A 22,319-nucleotide genomic window follows, 5' to 3' on the forward strand; every position below is an offset into this window, starting at 1 on the left:
ACACAACCGAAGGCTGGTCCAGTTCCTGGTCCTCTGGCCACTTTACTCCAGTTTTGAGAACACTTGACTTGACACAACCAGGAAAAAGCAGAATAAATCTAACTAATAGCTACCAAATGTTACAAGCCCTTGAAATTTTTTGCCTGATGGTTGTTGGTTGTATAAGACTCAACCAAACAAAATCAATTAGTTACATACGGAAGGTGGATCACAAAAATCATAAGCTAAAAAAGAAGCCAAAGAGGAAACACATTAAAGAGTAAATTTCATATGAAATTGTTGCAGCCGATAAAAATTCGTAATCAAACCATCTAAACAAAATGAAACTGTTGCGGAGTAAATTGTGTGCTGCAAAAAATAATTCATCAGCTTTGCTTTATTTCAAGTCATTCTCAGAGTGCTCAAGTCCAGAACAGTAAGGCACCACACTATGAATCTAATTCATAAAATATCATAGTAATGAATAATGATATACTGTCGCCATCAATTGCCATATTGTTTGGAATCTTGATGCATAACTCATTCAGTGCACTTCCCAAGAAACATGGATTAAATGTCAAAATCTTGAACAGCATGTGAAGCAGAGACAATGCAGCGCAAAATAAATAAAAAAATACTTCAAAAATTAATATAGTTGTGCCAAGAAAACCAACTGTGACAAGTATGACACACAGAAACTTCCTAGGCTCATATGAACAGAGAAAACTCTAGCAAAAAATTTTCAAAGGATTTAAAAGGAAGGCTTAAAACATGGCCTATCAGAAGTCACATAAACATCATATCAAATGAAATGGTAGATGCTATACAATAAAATTATGAAAAAGCTATTTAACTCGTCTAATCTCCATCGTCCTCATACGAGAGAAATGACTAAACAAATAGTTTAATAATATTTACAGTAGAAGAATTGCATAAATAAACATTCAACAGCCATATCTCTCAATAAATAGATCTGCAGTAAGAGAATTCCATGGATAAATTCCAACAGCTATATCTCTTAGCAGACAACAATAATCCTGCCAAATGGAGTAACGTACATGTGCAGAAGTATATAGGATAATCTTTCAAGCACTAAGTGGACCATCACCTGTAATCGTATTGGCTTCACACCAAGCAGCACAAGGCGTTCAAAGAGAGACTGAGCCAACCCGGCCCGAGCAGCCTTCTTGCACATAATGACGGGACCAAGCTGGCAATGGTCACCAACAAGAACAACCTAATATAAAAGTTTCTTGTTAGAAGGCAACTACACAAAGCATGTTATATCAATGTGAGAAACTATGGTTGCATATTGGTTGGATACTTGGGTTGAAACTGTGCAAACCAAAGCATGTTGGACACAACAGCCAAATTGATGTTTCATTGAGCTAGGATGCACAAAATGTAATAACTAATTACCTGCTTCACTCCAAGAACCAGAGGAATGAGACATTCAGGCTCAGTTGCTTGAGTAGATTCATCAATAAGTACCTGAAAGGCAAGAAGGAAGAGGTAAAGATTCAAAGGTTGGATGACCTCTGGATTCACTTTCAAATAATTTACCTGGCGGAATCTAAAATTTGCCAATCTAGGATCTCCAGCACCAACACATGTACAACAAATTACATCAGCGCTCTGGGAAATTTCCCTCTCTGTCGCTCGCTTCAGAGCTTTGTATTTCTTCTCATCACTGCTGGATAATTCTCCTGTAGCAATTCATATAAGAAAAGAAACAAAGAATGAGTATCACATAAACATAGATGTAAAAGGAAAAAAAAAATTAAGTACTCAAAATGAATATCTGCATCCCTCAATATAAAGAGATGCCAAGCATCAAAGTGGATGATAGGTGCAATGACATTTTGGGGTGAAAAGAAGCCTGCTTTGCTAACTACAGACAGAAAAAGGACACGTTTCCATGTATAATTACTAGCAAAGATAAAAATAATTTATTACCATTTAAGTAATTTATTCCATTAAAAATGTATAACATATTCTAAGAGAAAATGATATTCTTTAATTCTCATTTATAGTGAAAATTACCTACAACTTTACCAAATAAAGCATCTCAGTATAGAATTTTATTCTCGAAGTGGGTTGGTAAATGAATTTCTTATTTATAAAAGCAGTTTACTTGAGGTATGAGAACAAAAGAACATTTCAATCGATCTAAATTCTGCAACTATTGCAACAGTACATGTTTACAACAGATTATCACCAACATTGTTCAAAAGTAACACCGCCAAGAAATAACAATCTTCCCAAGCCACAGGGGAACTAAATGTGCAAAAACGAGCCTTAACTTCCGACTGTTGATTGCAAAGAATTAGTTAAACAGACCACAAAGTATGCAACAATATAACAATTAAATAATAAGAGGGATAGAAAACATCCACCAATTCCCCCAATCAAGAGCATTTTCCTCTATTAGATTAAGGGCTGTTAAATCTTTCCTAACTACCTCATTCCAAATTATTTTAGACCACCCTTACCCCTTTTCATGCCAGAAACAATAACTAACTCGCTTCTCCTCACACGTGCTCTACTAGGCCTGCATTTCAAATGTGCCCAAAACCATCTAAGCCGCCCCTCCCTTATTTTGTTTATAACCAGTGCTATGCCTAAATTATTGTGTATATGCTCATTTCTTACTTTATATTTTAATGTTAAACCACTCATCCACCTTAGCATTCACATCTCAGCAACTTTTATTTTTTGTACATGTTGTTTCTTAACCCTAATGACTATATTTGCAAAAAAAAGGGAGAAAGAGAATAAAAAAAATCATTTCAAGCAATTCAAATTTTGTATCTTAATATGTTCCCCACCTTTGCAATCTGCAAACAAATCCTCACTATTTGCAAAACCAATAGGCAAAATAATCCAAAGCCTTAAACTGTTGAAAAAAAAAAACTCTTTAGCTCTAGCTGCAATGAGGCATCCACAGCATACACCAAGCCACTAAGCTTGTGGCCTTGTAGCCACAAAACTCCATCCCCACCATAACACCTCACATATGATTTCAAATCAAAGTAGCAATCATTGCATTCAGTATATTATTTGAAACATCATCTTTATTCAATTCCTAATTCATATAAATTACAAATTATGTACTAGTTACACATCCATAACACTAAATCAGAACACAAAATCTTACACCACTCAGTAGTAATATATTAATGTCCAGAGAGTTTTCATCAAGTACAATAAAGAAAACATTTCCTGACAAACAAATTAAGCATTACTATTCCCCAAATTCACATCTTTCGGAGTTAACCCCTTTTCATAAGAGCAAACCCCCACCCAAAAATTAGTAATAATAACAAGTAGTAACAACAACAACAACAACAAAAAAACAAAAAACCAAAAAAAAAAAAAAAGATTCTAATCCCAAAGCTAGGCAGGGATCGGTGTCACCACACATGTAAACTTAAGGACCCTGATCACAGCCCCAAAAGAATCTCATCCACTAAAGGGATAAGCAGTGAAGTCAGTTTAAAATAAGTAAATAAATAAATAAAAATAAGTTGTTCATTTTCAATTGTTGTCAAACCCCCACCCAAAAATTAGTAGCAATAACAAGTAGCAACAACAATAACAACAAAAAAAAAAATTTTATTCTAATCCCAAATCTAGGCAAGGATTGGTGTCACCACACATGTTAACTTAAGAACCCTCATCACAGCCCCAAAAGAATCTCATCCACTAAAGGAATAAGCAGTAAAGTCAGTTTAATAAATAAATAAAATTAATTTTTTGTTTATCTTTCAATTGTTGTAACAGAGTCAGTTTAAAAAATAAATAAATAAAACTAAAACTAACCTTGTTCATCTTTCAATTGCTGCAACTTATGAAGTTCGCTCTTTTCAGATGTGTCAAGGTGTCGAACCTGCGATACATTGTTACTGAGATACATGATGCAACAAACAAAAAACAAATACACAACAGAAACACTCAAAAGATATTATATATCAATAAACCTGATAGTGAAGAGTCAAATGCTCCACAGGAGAACTAACTGCTTCCCTGGATTTTGCACAGAGCCTGACAACCTGAAGTAATAAAATGTTTATATGATCAATTAACCCAAAAAATTCAGCTAAACGAAAGCAAGGGAAAATTTATCTTAATAATTGAGAGAGGGGGGGTGTGCCCTATGTTACAATTTCCAAGAACATTTATATTACAGCATACAGCCAAGTTAATACAACAATGTAACAAAGGAATGCTCTCAAAATGCAGTAGCAGTGTTTTAAAAGGCAAAGGCAAAAGGCAAGGCATTTTACTCATGATAAGGCGAGGCATAAGCCTCAAGGCGTTGAAACATAAGCCTTTTGGAAATTAAATTTTTTATTAAAAATATGCATAAAAAAACTTTTAATATTAAATTTTATTAAAATAAAATTTATTATATAGTTTTAAACCCTAAATAATTTCAGTGGAGCTAAAGTCAGAACTTCAAGTTCAGATCTCAGCATATGTGTGCTTTTCTTGGTTAAAAAGAGCCACGTGTCCCTAACATATATACACATATAAACTCCACAGCAGATCCCAATCCCACATCTCTCCAGTCTTTAGTCTCTCTTGACACTCGTCTCTCGGCCTCTCTCTCTCTCTCTCTCTCTCTCCCTCCTTGCTTGCTTCTTAGACCCCGTGATCTCTTTCTGCCGTACAATCTCCAAATGCAATGGGAGAGAGGTCATGCAGTGGAAGATAGGTCGTTCAACAGTCATTGCAACTCATGGAATGAAATAGAGGTCACAAAGATGAGAGAAGACACTGGAGATTTGGAGGTCTGAAGTACTTTTAAGTGTTGAGGATCTGTCAGGTCCTTGACATGGAGAGAGAGCACCCAAGAAGATAAAGTTGCAAGAGTAGGAAGATTTGGAGTCAATTGATCATCTGAAATGCTGTCGAAGGTCATGAGAGAGGATTGTTCCTTAACAATGCTTCATGATTTGAAGAATCTCAATGAACAAATGAGCAAGAACCCTAATTTACATTCTGTACACAATCTATAATGCATACGCATCTCGTCTTTTTTGGGTCGAAGCATACGCCCAGCGCAAGAAGGCACGTGCCTTTGGGGATTTTTGCCTTTATAATTGTGCCTTGGTGCGTTTTGGGTAGAAAAAGCATTGAGGCGCACCTTAATAACGCCTTTTAAAATGCTGTGCAGTAGTAATACAGATTCTAAGCTAGGGAACCAGCATGCTTTTTAAAATATCATCTAATGGATAACAAAATAACTAATGAACTGCACATATAGAAATAATAGTAGCTGTACATGAGAGGTGACAAACTACAAGCTTCGAAACAAATCCTACAGCATGGGTTAGCCAGTTGCCTAGCAACATATTACTCCTCACAGTACATGCTACATCATTCATAAAGTTGCATTTCCATTAATAACCAATTAGTGGCAATTTATGGTTCACAATTAATATGTTCAAGATAAATCCACCAAAAAAAAAATATTGTTATTTAGAAACATCCAAATAAAGTAAAAATTGAAATAAATCTCCAAAAAAACTCAACAACAAGTAGATTAAAAAATATGAGGATGGCTGCACAAAATTCCCGCAATCAATACACCCTTCTAACAAGGTCCATTAAAAAAATGGTTACACTTAGTCCTATGGAAACAAGACAGCATTCTTTAGATCAAAAGCAATTTAAGAAGAAAGCTTTGGTATTTTTCTAGTCAACTAGGAAAAATTGAATCAGGAAAAGATATTACACCATCTTCAGGACCATTATATCATACTGTAAAATAATAGAAAATTATTCCATGTGACCAATTGAAGAAACATATCTTAACAAAAATTATATCTTTTTCCCATGATGCAATGCAATAGCAGAAACCAATGTTTCTCTTTAAGAAACAAAAAGAAACATTCTAAATTACAAACAACTCTCCCTATACATGATATTTGTATTTATTAAAAAAAAAAAAAACCAGATATTTATTTAGAAGATCAAACTAAACAATCAATGACACAAATACACAGATGAATCAACCTATAACAATTCCAGAATTGAACAGTCAGTGTGCAGTGATAATGAAGCAGATGCATGGGCGTGTCCAAATTAAGAAGTAATAATTCAAGTAGCCACACCACTGCCATGTTCATAAATGGCAATAAACAATACAATGAAAGGGGTGAACATTACCACCTGAAGACTAAACAAATACAAATTGGTATAGCTGCACAAAAAGCTTTAAACATTGACAAAAAAAATGTATTTACCTTCAATCCTGTGGCACTTATCTTTTCAGCTAGTTGGTCAACAGCCACATTACTTGGAGCACAAACCAAAACCTGGCAAGTGAGAAAATATCAAAACACCATTAAGTGTCATTATAATCAAACATATGCATGATTAGGGTATGTATGAGCAAGTTTACCTGCCCTTGACCTTGTTTGGCCATGTGATATACAATTGCAGCAGATGTGACGGTTTTTCCAGTTCCAGGTGGACCCTGAATCAAACTTATTGGTTTTTGAAGGACACTCTTTACGGCAAAAACCTATCAATAAATGACCGTAAGTGCAACAAAAGTGGCATTTTGAAAAAACAATATAGATATTAGATGTACACTTCAAAAATGAAAAGGTTGAAAACTAATTTGAGAAATACATTCAATATACAGGATAATTGAGAGAACGCACATGACCTCACAGAGACAGTAAATATGCAATTGGAAAAAAAAAACTAAATATATTAAATTATACCAAAGAAAGCAGCATGTGCACTGAATTACGAACAAAGCTGGAAAAAATTCCATTATAGAGTTGAAAAAAGAGGGACCATGGAGCAATGGTCCAAACATTGATACTGATTGTTTGTTTGGTCCTTCTCAAACATTTAAGAGGGATCATTGGGGTCCAAAAACTTCAATGCTGATGGTTTGTTTGATCCTTCTCAAACATTTTGGATTAGTACAGCCATTTTATAACATATGTTGTGAGAAAGAGCAAAAAAGCAAATAAATGGGGATAAAAAAACAGTTTTGTATTAACAACAAAGAAATCAGAGACAGTAGCTAACAGCTTCTTAAGTGCAAAGCATTTGAGGCTGATCATCGAATGCTTCATAGGCCTTCGCCAACATACATAGCAGCCAATAAATGAACATGAGATCAGTACTAAATGATCAGTCCATTTATATCGCACACCATTTCAAACAACAAAACATGATTCCTTCACTCTTTAAACCAAATTACACACTTCAATCCTCCTTTCTATAAAGTATGCAGTACTAATAAAATGCTTTAAAGCCAAGAACCTGTAAATCTAGACAATTTTTAACTTCTATTAACCAGTGTTTTAAAAGGTGAAGGCATAAGGCAAGGCGTTTTACCCTCCGCGAGGTGAGGCGTACGCATTTGGGATTGTATTTTTTAAAATAATTAAAAATGAGAAATATTAGAATAATGGAAAAATATATATATATATATATAATTCTCAAGTATTAAAAATAAGTCATAAGTTTTCAAACAGAATAGAAAAAGCCAAATTACAAATTTCTCCAGCCTGTTAAGGGGCTTTTTGGAGACGCCTGAAACTTCTCCAGCCTTGAACCCAACTTTCATGAGAAAATGAGAATAATTTTTTATATTCATTTAGTCAACTCTTGTTGATTGTAAAAATAATATAGTCAGACCCGTCGGAGAGAGAGAGAGAGAGAGAGAGAGAGCAGAGGCTTCGTCAAGGTGTAAAAGAGAGCAGAGGCTTCGAGCTTCGAGCAGAGGCTTCGTGGATGCGTAAGAGAGAGCAGAGGCTTCACCGAGCTTTGTCAAGTCTTCAAAAGAGAGAGCAGAGGCTTCGAGAGAGAGCAGAGGCTTCGTCGAGCTTCGTCCAGGCTTCGAAGAGAGAGCGAACGCTTCGTCAGGCTTCGGTGACAGAACAGAGGAGAAGAAGCTTCATGGGAGAGAGTGAGGGAGGATAGGGCTTCAGTGTGTTTTGGGTACTGGAATTACGAATACCGAAAGGCAGCCTTGCATATGAAACATAAAACACCGTGTTTTTTTGGATGAGGCGTGTGATTTTTTGGCTGAGGTGTACGCTTTATTGGATTTACGCCTTTACACAAACGCCTTGAGGCATTTCTTGTCCCAAGGCGCGCCTCAAAAAAGCCTTTCAAAACACAGCTATTAACAATTAATTTTGGGAAATCAGCATCATTCCCAATCAGATAAATCACCTGCCATCAAACCAAGATCCCCGAACTATTCTACATTGACTACCTCTATATGAAACAATTTCAAGACATATATGCACATGCCTATATCAGTATATGTAACACGAGCAATATAAACATGAAAATCTGATATAATATGCACATACTTGCACATAAATCACCCCCAAATTCCAGAAATTACTGTATATATAAATCCGTCTCTCTTATTAAGGAGACAGTTTTCAACATTCTAGCATAACTGAAACAATAAACCAAAATTCTTATGAATCTCCAACACCTCAAACAAATTGCACAACTGCAACTTTTTGACATAGAAAACCCATCCAAGATGATCAAAATGTCACAAAACCCACAAAACAGTACACTGAAATGGATTAATTTAGTAAAGATGACATACTTGAGATGCATTAAGCTCTGGGAGACCAGGTGCACCAAAACGGCGAGGTAGCGTATTACGAACCATCTGAACCTCAACTTCATGACCCAACAAGTGGTGGTAAATATACCTGTAAATATGGAAAAGTTTTCACAAATACATAATGCAAATTCAAGATCAAAGAACATAAAAACCTCCAACAATGACCTACTTAAAAGAAGTGTCTCTTAGCTGACACTAACACTAGCCACTTTATACAAAACTGGGCAGGCTAAGCTCATCTCAGGGTCAGATTTCAATACTCTTGAGGCTGCCTAAGGCTGGGCCTATCAGCAACACTCAATCCATTCCCAACTCATACCAGCCTGTCATGAGCCAAGTATTTCACACCCTTGTGAAGGATTGTGGCGCTAGCTACAGCACTCTTGTTTAACAAGCCAGCCAAGAGTTCATCACGGTTTGGTCAGCATGGTCTCTTACCACTACTTAACACAATCTCACAATGAAGGCAACTGAATTCATAGCAACTAACTAGGCTTTGATACCAACTAACAAGGGCCGAGTATTTCGCACCTTTGTGAAGGGTCATGTGACGCTAGCTAAAGCACTCTTGTTTAACTAGCCAACCAAAAGTTTACCACGGTTTACCAACAAAACACATTCTTAGCAGTTGAATGAAATGTAAGCGAAACCAATAAGCAATTCATGAAAGAAATGGCAAGTAAGCGGTAAACATTGAAGCAACGCAAGTCATTAAAGCAACACCTCTATTAACCATGTGTGTCTAGCGAGGGAGGCAAGTAGGCCAAACACGATTACAATGACTATTGGATTTTACAGATTGATGAACACTCACCCACGCCTAAAGAGCTTTACATGCAAATCTAGCTCTAGCACTAGGAAACATCAAATAGTCTGAAAAGTCATACTCCCATTTTTGCAAAAGGAGTATAGGACAGAAATACCCTTCAGAAATAAGCCTACACTAGTATATACAAGATGGTAACCCATCCCATGCACATGAGACAAGCAGTAAAAGGCAAGCATAATGCCCCAAACAAGCTTGGCTCGTGACACCCAACATAATTATTGTTCACTATTTCTTTTTGCGTTCAGATAAGTAACAAAACAAAGAAACCTTAGATTCTAAAGGCATTTCTACCAACTAGACAACAGAGCCCTCAATTATGAGATTATTGGCCTAGAAACAATAAATTAGCAAATGAATGACTAGCTAAACATATAAAAAGAACCTAGGAGACTATATTAAGTAAACTTACTACTACTACATTCAACACATGTGTAATCAAGCTTGGAATAGTTGTATTAGAGGTCATGCATGCCCACAAATCACGCACACATGCATATACATGATACCTTATGTCCCACGGTGGATTTGGATGGAAGTTGAAAAACATGAAAACATACAGAACGCTTTCACACAAAGAAAAGCAAAGTATCCTTTGAAAATGTAGGTCCAATAAAAAATTTCAAAATGGAGTACATCTGAAAAAAAATTCAAATTCTGGGTTAGTCCAACACCATGGTTTCATACAGGAAGGTAAGCCTCAACTTAGCGCGTACATAAAGGTCAGAAGTTCAAATCACCTAAAAATCTCCTCAAGCATGGAGATAAGACTGCATACATCTTTCCTTCCCAGACCCCCAACAGCATGGGAGCCTTGTGCAGTATGTGTTACATTTTTTTTATATGCATTTTAACACCATGGCTTCATAAAATAGATTAAAAAATGGCCCCTACTCCCTAAGCATGAGTTCACAAAACTTAACCTCAAATGCCAATTGTAATGCAACCAACAAAATAATAACAAAATCAAGTGCATTTTTTGCCATTAATATATGCAACAAAGATAAAGCAAACAAACTCCAGTGCGCTTAACATCCTAAAACAAGAGGCTACAACATCAAAAGTAAGGCCACAACTACAGATAGTATCAACCCCATAACTTCAAACAGTTTCAACTTTAATTAAACCCAGTCAATTATAAAATTCAACAGAATGTCAATATGAAAAACTATTTTTCTGATTTCAAATTTTCCTCACCAATACTTCACAATACCACAAGCAACACATCTAAAAAAGTAGAAGTAAGAAGCTGGCTGCAAACTCACCCACTGACACTTGTTTCATCCACGGCAAAAGTTTTCATTGCCCCTTGCATCCGATCAAAACTGGTACTCTTCCATACAAAATCAACACTGAAACCATGGTTTACATCAACAGGGACTCCCTGGAGAGATATTAGCAATTGATATAAGTGATGAAAATTGCAAAGACTAGAACCCTTCCCCTGGAAAATAAATAGAGACAAGGCAGGGGCACTTCAAGAAAGATTACCTGACTGGCACGAAGCTCAAGTGCAACCTCCTCTTGTGCAGTGAGTTTGATCTGAAAAACAAAATTTAAAATGTAATACCATCCACAGTATGCGGTTGAAAATTTCACAAAAACAAAAAAATCCTTGCAGACAAAATAATCCAAGAACATCATTAAATTCAACTGCTGTAACCATTAGGGAAAAAAATTAAACTCTACAGCCAAAGGACAATTAAATGTACAGATCATGACAAGTACCACATGCCCCACTGATTGCCATGCTGGATGAGCAGCATCTCCAGAGTAACGTAAACGCAACTCATCGCCAGGTACAAGACGTAGCTCATTATCTTCCTGAAGTAAAAAATTAAAATTAAATTTAAATAGAAAAAAATACAAACAAAAAACAAAGTTGGGACACAACAAGAGTAGTACTATAGTCCTGAAATTAGAAAATGACACAGTTGAAGCAAACAGAAGGGCAAGAACATAAAGCACCTTGGGAAAAACAAAATATGCTATGCGTTTCTTGTTAAGACCAATATCCCAACGTATCGTCACATTGTCTTTGCTTTGAGATTCTTTCATCATCTAAAACAAGAATTAAAACAATAAGATGCCAAAAAAATATAACAGAAAATTTAAAAGGAAAAAAAAAACACAAAACAAAACTAAACTTGCATAAGTTATATGTTATTCCCTGAAAATGACAAAGGATAGAACATCAAACTATCAGAGCAGCACAAGCTAAATTCTTCTTTAACATTCTTAAATAGCAAAAGGAGGGGCAAGAACAAAGAAATGGAATGGCTTAAAAAGTCCAAAAATAAAGTTACGACAATGCATACTTTATCATAGTCAGCTTCAAGCTTGATAAGCGGTGCAAATACATTTTGATACTGCAACAGGAAATAAAACCAATATTATTAAATGGCCACAATATTTTTAAAATAAAAATGCAACTCTCTACCAACCTACTCATGCTATAAAACAAACATATTCTTGATAACTGGCTACAAAAAAAGCGATAATATATTTAATAATTAGGAATTTTAATTACGAACACAAGCACCTGATAGGCATCTTCATATTTCAAGGCTACAGGTTGAGGCTCATCATCAACACCAGGTTTCTCAAGATCTTCTAGCGAAGCATCAGGATTTGTTTTCCAAAGTTCCTCTACCTTGTTTATTTGTTGAGCGCTGATCTGGCGTGCCCGTAACTGCTCCTGTTCAGATGGGACCTGCAAACAGAAACCAACTAGTAAATTCAAGAAGGGATAGATAACTTCCCAAAAAAAGAGACATGAAGCAGAATGAACAGACGATACTAACCTTAACAAGCCACTGCAGAAAACATCTATCATCAATAAGGGGACACCACTGACTCAGGTCCCAATTCATGTCCTTCAATGCATTAACACTCAAGCAAGGTTCCCTGCAAAGAAGAACAACAACACTCTCCGTCTTTGCAGAGATAAATCCAAGAAGGAAAACATTTCGGCACCCACAATTGTAGCATTCAAGAATTGTTTCTCCCAAAGGACTGTCTTTATGAAGACAAACTTCCTTATGCTTTGCTCGAACCTAAAAATAAAACAAGAAGACATTAATCTTATAAGAGAGAGAGAGAGAGAGAGAGGGAGAGAGAGAGATTTGAGCAAAATGAAATCTCCTTTCTCCCATCATAGGAAGGACTACTAGAATGGTATCCAGTGAAAGAAAAAAAATAATAGCGTGGGAGAAAGGGAAGTGAAGGAAGCGAGACCACTTCTCATCAAACTAACATTAAAAAACCAGCTATATCTAAACACCAATTAATCTTTACATGAAAATAGAAAATTGCTAAAGGGCACTAAAATAATGCAATAAAATAACAAATAATGTATATTTGATGAACAATACATAATGGATATACAAACACCAAAATAAATGGTCCGATGTTACAAGCATTAGCAGAAAACTTAAGTCACCTATTCTGAAATGATAAAGCCTAAAGCATTTAAACACACAAAATTTGAAAGCAATATCAAACAAAATCTTTTAAAATTACAATTATAATGCCTACCCAAAATCAGCACTCTTCCCAAGAAAATATTTTCCAACCAATGATCTAAACACTGATATCCACAACAAAAGAAAGAAATTGTCATCAGCCTCAATCAAGAGAAGAGCTCCTTTGAGCCCAATCCCATTAAATCTTCTTTAATGGAGTAATCATTCTACAACCTCAATTTTTTTATAAGGGGCGACGGTTGCTAAATGCTACCCATCCTGGCCCCAGGATTGCACAGGCACTAAAATATGAAATGGCAATTCTACAGTTGTGACTAATAAATAAGTTAGCAACCTCAGAATACTACTCCAATTGTATCAACTGAACTTTATCAATTCGGTTTTGTCAAACTCAAGTGGGCATAAAACTAGCTCACAGTTTCGCCAACTCCAACATAAAGACCATTATTCAGGAAAAAAATTGATGCACTTCCAGCAACTGTACACTGGTAATACCTCTATAATTAGTAATGCAAGATACAAGCTCACAAAAATAAGCTCATGTATGTTTCCCAAATGACATTCATTTTCTAAGAATTTTCACATACAAGATATCCAGTACAAAAATTCAAAGGAGCTTGAATTTTTCAGAACCCAAAGTCCTTCAAATTTCATCATATGTCCCCAACCTTGTCAAATGACATATAAATGAAAGATTACTCCAACCTTGCTTCCTCCCACAAAACTTCCATACCAAAAAATTAGCATACCAGGAAAATTAGGGACAACTCTGAACACCCCAAGTTTTCTTCTTGAATTAAGAACAAAGAATATTTTTATTAAAAGAGATAAGAAAGATAAGGGAAAAGGAATCACCAAAAGGAAAAGAAATTGAACACCTTAAGCTTACACAGCCACATCCTAGAAGCTTAACCCAATTATAACTTATAAACCATGCTTGATTTGCAGCTTTGCTTGATCTACTTAGTATTAATTTGTATAGCTTTATCATCCATTAAATTTAGGACAGCCAAGTATCTATAGACGATCACATTTTCTCCTAATTTTATTGCTTCAATTTCTTTAGTAGATAACAAAGCTATGCATATGCATACACATACAAGTACACAGAAAGGTCAAATCAATACCCTTGATCAGCAGTTGATCTCCCCCTATGTTTACCTAAAATTTATATATGAATTATTAATGTACTCGTTTATGAAATAATACAACCAGAAACCGATGGCTCTTGTTATTTGATCAATTTCTTGTGTATGTTTATTGTAAGCACTTCCCAATATTGGGTCAGAGATTACATATCTTCTCAAATGACCTCTATATGCTACCTATATACTCTTAGTAACTTAAAAATTATAAATATGTCGCTCACTAATGCATATAAGCATCAACGTTTTTAGTTGCAATGCAATTTTGTGCTTCAATGGAAAGAATAAAAATGAATCTAACACGAAAATTAGTTGAGTAGAAGACTAGGTGAGGGTTCCCACCACCCGGGGGTGGGGGGATCGACATACTAAAAATTAAATACTCCATTTGTCAAGACTCATGATACTCGTAATTTAAATTAACATCTACATTCTCTATAATTTCATTCCTTCCTCAAATTTTTCATTCGCATCCTTTTTATCCTATATTCCAGCTGAATTGCTTTTCTTCTTTTTTGGATATGAGAAAAATCCTATTAATAATCATAAAAAAGTATAAAGAAGTCTGAGGACAAGATATCCACATAGAAAAATGAACAAAGACCAAAACAATTACAGAAGGGCTGCCATCCAATCCCTTCGAAGAACGGACAGCAACAATCCACAAAAGAAACCAAGACTATGATTAAAAAAAGATGACAAGAAAACCACTCTACCCTATAATGAACATGGGCAAGATGAGCGTCCCCTGAAAGTTCTCACATTTCTCTCAAGCCAGAGTCCAAAAGATCACAAAGGTTGGCAAATTTGGACAGCAATTTTAAAATATATATACATTGGCAAGATTCGGTAGCTCCTTGAAGTAATCTCAATTGCTCACATTTCCACCCATTCTGGTTCAAAAAATAATATGATTTTAAAAAATAAAAGAATACTTCTTTACAATATACTTGTTCTTGGTATCTCTATCTCCAACAGGCATACTATGATTTAATAATGATCACCGTATGTTCAACTCTAAATTCCAAATATTAGTTCTACTTTCATCAAACGCATATTAAACCAACCAAAGTTTAAAGTTCCACTTTGATCTGCAATCCTTGCATTTCCTACATAAATAATGGCATTCGCAACAAAACATGTAAAAACGCAAGACATGACCCAAATCATACTACATCTTAAAGTTCGTAGTCTACTCACCAGGTGATTGACTATGTGCGAACCAGAAGTGTTTCCTCGCGAATTACAAAACCACTTGCGACAAGAAGGCACATTACACCTCACAACACAAGCCGGGTTCTGCACCCCGCAGTACCGACACGCGTGCTCCGTAAAATCCCCCTTACCGTACTCATAATTTTCATCGTCCCCAGTCTCCTCGAAGTTCAACCCACTCATGCCGGCCGCCAGAGCATCAACGGCGCCACTGCTACTGCCGCCACCACTGGCACCGCCCCTGGCCTTGGTGGCGCTACCAGGGGCGGCGGAGACCGGCGATGCATCCGACTGATGATCGGAACCACTGACGCTACGGTCTGTGGGGTCCGCAACGGAATCAGATGGCGTCGGCCACACGGAAGAGGACCTGATCGGCTGCGAAAGCTCGGAGAATTCAGGGTAATCAAAGTCCTCCCCCTGCGTGTTGAATTCGAGAAACGTGTAGGCGTCGCCTCCGGTATCGGGCTGCGACGCCGTCTCGAAGAGGTTGTTCGCTTGAGAATCCATAGAAAACCAAATCCAAAACTGTTCAGCGGAGAGTATTTGCAGTAAAAAAATTTGAGGTTATTGTTAGAGCTAGGGTTGGGGTCCTCGGTTTCCTGGCTCGGGAGGCAGAGTTTGGTTCGACTATGGAGTAATCGGGAAGGTGCTAGGGTTAGGGTTTGGAGGTTTGGGAAAGAGAAAATGAAGAAGTGGGTGAGAGGGAGGAGGGAGAAAGGAGAGGAGAGACACAGAGGCGGGGGAGAAAATGTGGATTGATATTTCCATTGGTCAACGTCAGAGGTGGGCACTGTGCGACACGAGCCTCCAGCTTCGGGCTGATTGGACGACGAACAGTTGGCACCTGAGTGGATACGGGCGTATGGTCTGCTCGCGCGTGAGGCGCGTAACATTAGGATACATACCGTGCCCCAAATGGGAGAGGAGTGACGCAGTGAAGCAAATGGAGGGCAGGGATTCCCTGTGCTCAGCTACCTGTTTAGGGACTCCAGTATGATTTTTATTTTTAAAGAACGCAATTTATTTACGTTATTAGTTTTATATTTAGATTCTTGATTGTTAAATGTTTTCAGATAAATTAAAAATTATTTTATTTGATATTACTTTACTTTTTTATTTTTTATTTGTTAAACGGCGAAGAAAATTGTTTATGACAATTCATTTATTTATATTGTTAATTTTATATTTCTATTGTCAATTTTTAATTATTTTAAAAAAAAATCATATTTCTTAATTTTTAATTATTTTATCAACTTATTATCAGCATTTTTAAATTTTTAATTAAATTATTTATTTTTTTCATAATTTTTATTAGAATTGAAATAAAATGAAGCGGGCATTTAAAATATATTTAAATAATATTTTCATAAAATTTCTAAAGTTTTGTAAAAGATAATAAAAGTCATTTAAAAATTAGTTTTACAATTTTTAGCTCTTATGTATGAGTATAGACATCGCAAATAATATAATGACGATTGTATGTTTCGAAAAAGAGCTATCATCCTCCACTACTCTGAAAGGTAACATCTTTTCCTCCATATTTGTCATTCTTGAGAAGTAACATTTTCTACTTCAGGGATTCAATACTATTTATGAACTTTTGATTGCGTCTCTGCATGCCTACGTTTTCTCTTCTATATTTAAGGGTTAGAAGACAAAAATAAAATAAAATAAGTCTGAGCAACTCATATTATAATTTGTAATTCCCTGTCATCCTCTGTTGTTGTACTCAAAGTTTTAGTTATTTTGACACCTTTTTTAGAATATTTTGTAATTTAGACTAAACTTTAGCAAATTAAATCATCTAAGTAACTCAAACCGCAATTTGCAATTCCCTACTATGCTTTACTAGTGTACTTAAAGGTTATAGTTATTTTGACACCTATTTTTAAAATATAGCAACAATAACAACAATAAGCCTTCTGTCAATTTATCTTATCGAGAGTGTTTTTCTTTATTAGATTAAGGGTCATTAAATCCCTCCACGCTACCATATTTCAAGTTATTTTAGGTCTACTCCTACCATTTTTTATGTCATAAAGAATAGTTAACTTATTCCTCCTCACAGACACTTTACTAGGTATGTGTTTCAAACGTATAACCCATTTAAGTTGCCCCTCCTTTATCTTGTCTTCGATCAGTGTATGCCTAAATTATTGCCCATATATTCATCAATCTTAACCTTTACATTTCATCAACTTTTACCTTTTGTACATGTTATTATTTAGTTGTCCAACATTCAGAATCATAAAACATAACCATCCTTATAACCATTTTCTAAAACTTTTCTTTTAATTTTAAGAGTATTCTACATTCACACAACACACCTGTTACACCCCTTTAATTATATGTATTATGTCTTCTTCAATTTTTCCTTTTGTTTGCATAATAGATTTAAGATATCTAAATCTATTAGAGCTACTTATCTTTAGATTATCAAGTTTCATCTTCTCTCCACTATTACTCTTTACATTACTAAAATTAGATTTCATATATTATGCATTGTTCTTATTTATCCTATGACTCTCAAAAGTTATAACTTAGATTCTTTGTCACTTATACTTTAATCAATCAATATGATGTTTACTATGATATGTGACTCATATACTGAGTGGAACGCATGTACAAAGAGAAAACATGGTAGAAAACAAAATGTTGGTCTATAGGAGGGATGGTTTCCTTGTAATCGTCGACGATTTGGCACAGGTGCAGTGAAATTGTCAATGGTTCTGAACGTGTTACTTCGACTATTTGTTCTCAATATTAAACAGTCGACAGTATCTCTGCAAACCGTTGACAGTTTGACTCGGGAACTCGGCGATTGTTTTCAAATTTTGGATTGGGATGTTTGAAAGGTTGGGTTTTGGAGGGAAAGCCTCCGAGAACTTTATATATACGTTGTATATGTTTTAACTATGATGTTGTTCGTGTCTTTGAACACGAGATGTAGAATCACATTGTCGATTGCTCATATGGATGTAGGCATTGCCGAACCACGTAATTCTTTGTGTCTTTGTTATTGCTTTCATTATAATCCATGTGATTGTTGTTTTATATATTTCACCGTTAAATGGTGCGTTGTATGATTGTTTTATTCTGTTGTGCATTCGTTTTTTTTCACAACAAATTGGTATTAGAGCATTGTTGTAATGACCTCTATAACTTATTCTGCAAAGTTCAATGTCATAAAGTTTGATAAAACCGAAAACTTCGGTTTATGACATAAAATGGTGAAGGATCTGTTAGTGCAGCAAGGCATGATGAAGGCTTTATACGGAGTTCAACTGAAAGGCATGGATGATACAAGTTGGAAGAAATTTGAAGCAAAGGTTGTGGGGACTATCAGGCTTTGTTTGGCCGATGATGTGTTGTATCATGTCATGGAAGAGGATTTTTCTATGGTTGTTTGGCAGAAACTTGAAAGCTGGTATATGTATAAATCTCTTACAAATAAATTATGTCTTAAGCAAAAGTTGTATTGGCTTAAGATGGTGGAAGGTTTGGAATTGAACCAACACATCAATGCATTCAATCAAATTATAAGTGATTTAATACGGGTTGATGTGAAATTTGAGGAAGATGACAAGGCACTAATGCTATTGAATTCTCTACCTACATCTCACACGTATGAAAACTTGGTTACGACACTAACATGGGGTAAAGAAACATTGGATTTGGAAGAAGTAACAAGCAGCTGGACTTTCATCAAAGAAAGAAGGTCGACAATGAAATTACACATGGGGAAGGGCTTGTGGTAAAGGGTAATCATGAATATGGAAGAGAAAAATTCAGGAATGGATCGAATTATAATAAGTCTTGATCGTAGTCCAAGAAGAAGAAATATATTCGGTGTTTTAAGTGCAAGAAAAAGAGGCACATAAAATCGGAGTGTCCAAAATGGAAGAAGTGGAATGCTGAAAAACAAGAGGGTACTTCAAAATTAGCGAATGTAGTAGAGGAAGGAAACTCGGAAAGTGGTGATGGTGATATGCTTTCCATTTCATCGAGGTCGAATTGCCTCACGAACTCTTGGATCTTAGATTCAGCGTGCTTTATCACATGACACCAAATAGAGAATGGTTCAGCCCCTACACATTAGTTAATTATGGTTCCATTCCGATGGGCAACAATGTTTCATGCAAAATAATTAGAATAGGAAACGTCATAATTAAGATGTTTGATGGTGTTATGAGAACATTATATGATGTAAGACACATATCGGATCTATGGAAGAGTTTAATTTTATTGGGCACTTTGGATTGTAATGGATTAGTTACAAGTCCAAAAGTGGAGTTATAAAGGTGTGTTAATACATTCTAACAGTGATGAAAGAGAAAAAGTTAGCAAGAAATATCTATAAACTTCTGGGCATTAAAGTTGTAGGTGGAGCTGCAGCCATAGATTCTAAGTTAGATGACACCGTTTTGTGGCATATGTGGTTGGACGTTTGCCATGTTTAAGTTATGGAAAGCTGAGGTGGAAAACCAGACCGGGAGGAACCAGACCGGGAGGAGAGTTAAATGCCTTAGGTAAGACAATGAGACCGATTACGCTGATTCGAGGTTTATGAGTTTTGTGAGCAACATGACATAAGGAGATATTTCACAATTCTCCAAACACCACAACAAAATTATGTGACAGAAAGGATGAATCGAACTTTGGCTGAGAGAGCTCGGTGTCTTAAGTTGAATGCAGGGCTAGCGAAGAACTTTTGGGCCTAGGTAGTTAGTATGACATATTTCTTGGTAAACTGATTGGCAAAGGCATGACTAGAGGGGAAAGTTATAGAGGAGGTATGGAAAGGTAATGTGGTAGAATACTCCATTTTGAGAGATCAAAGTTTGATGCTAAGTCTAGATGCTGCATTTTTCTAGGGTATCAAAAAAGTGTGGAAAGTTTCAAGTTGTGGGATCCAATAGCAAATAAGGCAGTGATTAGTAGAGATGTGGTTTTTAATGAGAAAACCATGGTGAAGCTTACTCAAGAAGAAGATGAAGAGAAACAGAAGCCACAAACTTGGAACAGAGATGGGCATGTTGTGCAGGTAAAGTTAGAGACTCAGGGCAATGATGATAGTCTCTAGAATGCAAGGAGTTTTAGCTCGAGAAGCCAGCAAGTTGACAGTATTCCTATACTTAGATCCGGACACACTATTAGGGCACCGCCTAGGTACGGTTTTGATGATCTAGTGTCTTATACTTTCATTACTAGTTGAAAGGATCCAACTACTTTTCAAAAGGCAGTGCATGGCTAGAAAAGTAGATGGATGGATGCTATGATGGAGGAAATGAAGTCATTGCATAAAAACCACGGGATTTGATGGAGCTTCTAGATGGGAAGACGGCGATAGATTTCAAGTGGGCGTATAGGACAAATGAAGCAATTTTAGAAAAGGAAAGAGAGAATTTCAAGGCACATTTTGTAGCAAAGGAATACTCACAAAAGAAAGGAGTTGATTATGATGAAATATTCTCACCTGTGGTCAAATACACTTCCATCAGGATGGTGTTGGGATTAGTGGCATATTTTGATATGCATTTGGAATAAATAGATGTGAAGACAACATTTCTCCACGGTGATTTGGAGGAGCAGATCTATATGGCACAATCAGAAGGAATTAGTCAACCCAGACATAAGCATTTGGTTTGTAAACTGAAGAAGTCGCTTTACGGGCTGAAACAGTCTCCGAGGCAATGGTGCAAACGTTTTGATTCGTATATGATCCGAATAGGCTACAGGAGATGTGAGTATGATTGCTGCGTGTATGTAAAAAATATTGATGATCGTTATCTCATTTTCTTGTTGCTTTATGTTGATGACATGCTAATTGTTGCGAAGGATATAACCGAGGTAAATCAATTGAAGACTTTGTTGAATAAAAAGTTTGACATAAAAGATCTTGGCATAGCCAAAAAGATACTTGGGATGGATATTCGTCGAGACAGAATTGCAGGAAGATTGTGGTTATCTTAGGGTTGTTATGTGGAGAAAGTGTGGATAGGTTTAGCATGATTGATGCAAAACTAGTAAGTACACCTATTGCGAACCACTTTAAATTGTCTACTGCCCAATGCCCAAGGATAGAAGATGATATCTGGGACATGTCAAAGGTCCCCTATGCCAATGCAGTGGGGTGTTTAATGCATGCTATGGTATGTACAAGGTCGGACCTGGCACAAGCTGTCAGTGTGGTAAGTAAGTTCCTTTCAAATCCGAGTAAACAACATTAGGATGCCATCAAATGGATTTTCAGATACTTACGGGGTACGTCTTACGGGGTACGTCTTACTATGGCATCATGTTCGGTAAGCAACAGAGTAATTCGTCAGTTGTGGGGTATGTTGATGCAGGTTATGCAGGGGATCTAGATGACAAAAGGTCTACAATAGGGTATGTATTCACCCTTATGGAAGGACCTATTTGTTGGGAGGTTCATGCTACTATCTTTGGTGGAATTATCAACAACTGAGTTGGAGTATATGACGGTTGTCGAAACTGCAAAGGAAGGTCGTGGCTTACTAGTTTAGTCAAAGAGTTGGGCATACAAGAAGGTGGATTTAAGCTGCGTTGTGATAGTCAGAGTGTCATCTATTTGACGAAGAATCAAGTGTGTCATGTAAGAACCAAACATATAGATGTAAGGTTCCATAGGATTCGGGAGTTGATTTCTTCAGGTGAACTCATACTTAAGAAAGTTCACATATCTGAGAACGCAACAGATATCTTGACGAAGCTGGTTACCACAAAAAAGTTCAAGCATTGCTTGGACTTGCTAAATGTATCCAATTGCTAGACAGGAGACGGTCCTAACATAATGTCCCAAAGCCAAGGTGGAGCAGTGGGTTTATGTTTTTAGTTTTTACTAAGGGGCGTATATTCGCCAAATTGGAGATTGTTGTGATATGTGGTTCATATACTGAGTGGAATGAATGTATAGAGAGAAAACATGGTTGAAAATAGAATGTTAGTCTGCTCGAGGAAACCGTCGACGGTTTGGCTCAGGTGCAGTGAAACTATCAACGATTCTGAACTCATTACTTCTA

At 36.2% G+C, this 22,319-nt stretch overlaps 1 protein-coding gene across 1 annotated transcript in view; it reads right to left on the minus strand.

The window, feature by feature from the left end:
- Positions 1 to 16,175, minus strand: part of LOC131164547 (regulator of nonsense transcripts 1 homolog) — a 35,462-nt gene extending 19,287 nt beyond the window's left edge. The window contains exons 1-16 of the mRNA XM_058121822.1: positions 15,259 to 16,175; positions 12,233 to 12,484; positions 11,971 to 12,141; positions 11,747 to 11,797; positions 11,397 to 11,489; positions 11,157 to 11,252; positions 10,920 to 10,970; positions 10,694 to 10,812; positions 8,582 to 8,690; positions 6,389 to 6,511; positions 6,231 to 6,302; positions 3,960 to 4,031; positions 3,802 to 3,868; positions 1,543 to 1,685; positions 1,399 to 1,470; positions 1,088 to 1,216 (exon numbers count right to left, since the gene is read on the minus strand). Of these exons, the coding sequence (XP_057977805.1) occupies positions 1,088 to 1,216; positions 1,399 to 1,470; positions 1,543 to 1,685; positions 3,802 to 3,868; positions 3,960 to 4,031; positions 6,231 to 6,302; positions 6,389 to 6,511; positions 8,582 to 8,690; positions 10,694 to 10,812; positions 10,920 to 10,970; positions 11,157 to 11,252; positions 11,397 to 11,489; positions 11,747 to 11,797; positions 11,971 to 12,141; positions 12,233 to 12,484; positions 15,259 to 15,783 (2,145 nt within the window). The 5' untranslated portion in view covers positions 15,784 to 16,175. The remainder of the gene's footprint in view (positions 1 to 1,087; positions 1,217 to 1,398; positions 1,471 to 1,542; positions 1,686 to 3,801; positions 3,869 to 3,959; positions 4,032 to 6,230; positions 6,303 to 6,388; positions 6,512 to 8,581; positions 8,691 to 10,693; positions 10,813 to 10,919; positions 10,971 to 11,156; positions 11,253 to 11,396; positions 11,490 to 11,746; positions 11,798 to 11,970; positions 12,142 to 12,232; positions 12,485 to 15,258) is intronic.
- Positions 16,176 to 22,319: the final 6,144 nt, after the last annotated feature.

This window comes from Malania oleifera, chromosome 9, assembly GCF_029873635.1.
Source record: "Malania oleifera isolate guangnan ecotype guangnan chromosome 9, ASM2987363v1, whole genome shotgun sequence".
Lineage (NCBI taxonomy): Eukaryota > Viridiplantae > Streptophyta > Magnoliopsida > Santalales > Ximeniaceae > Malania > Malania oleifera.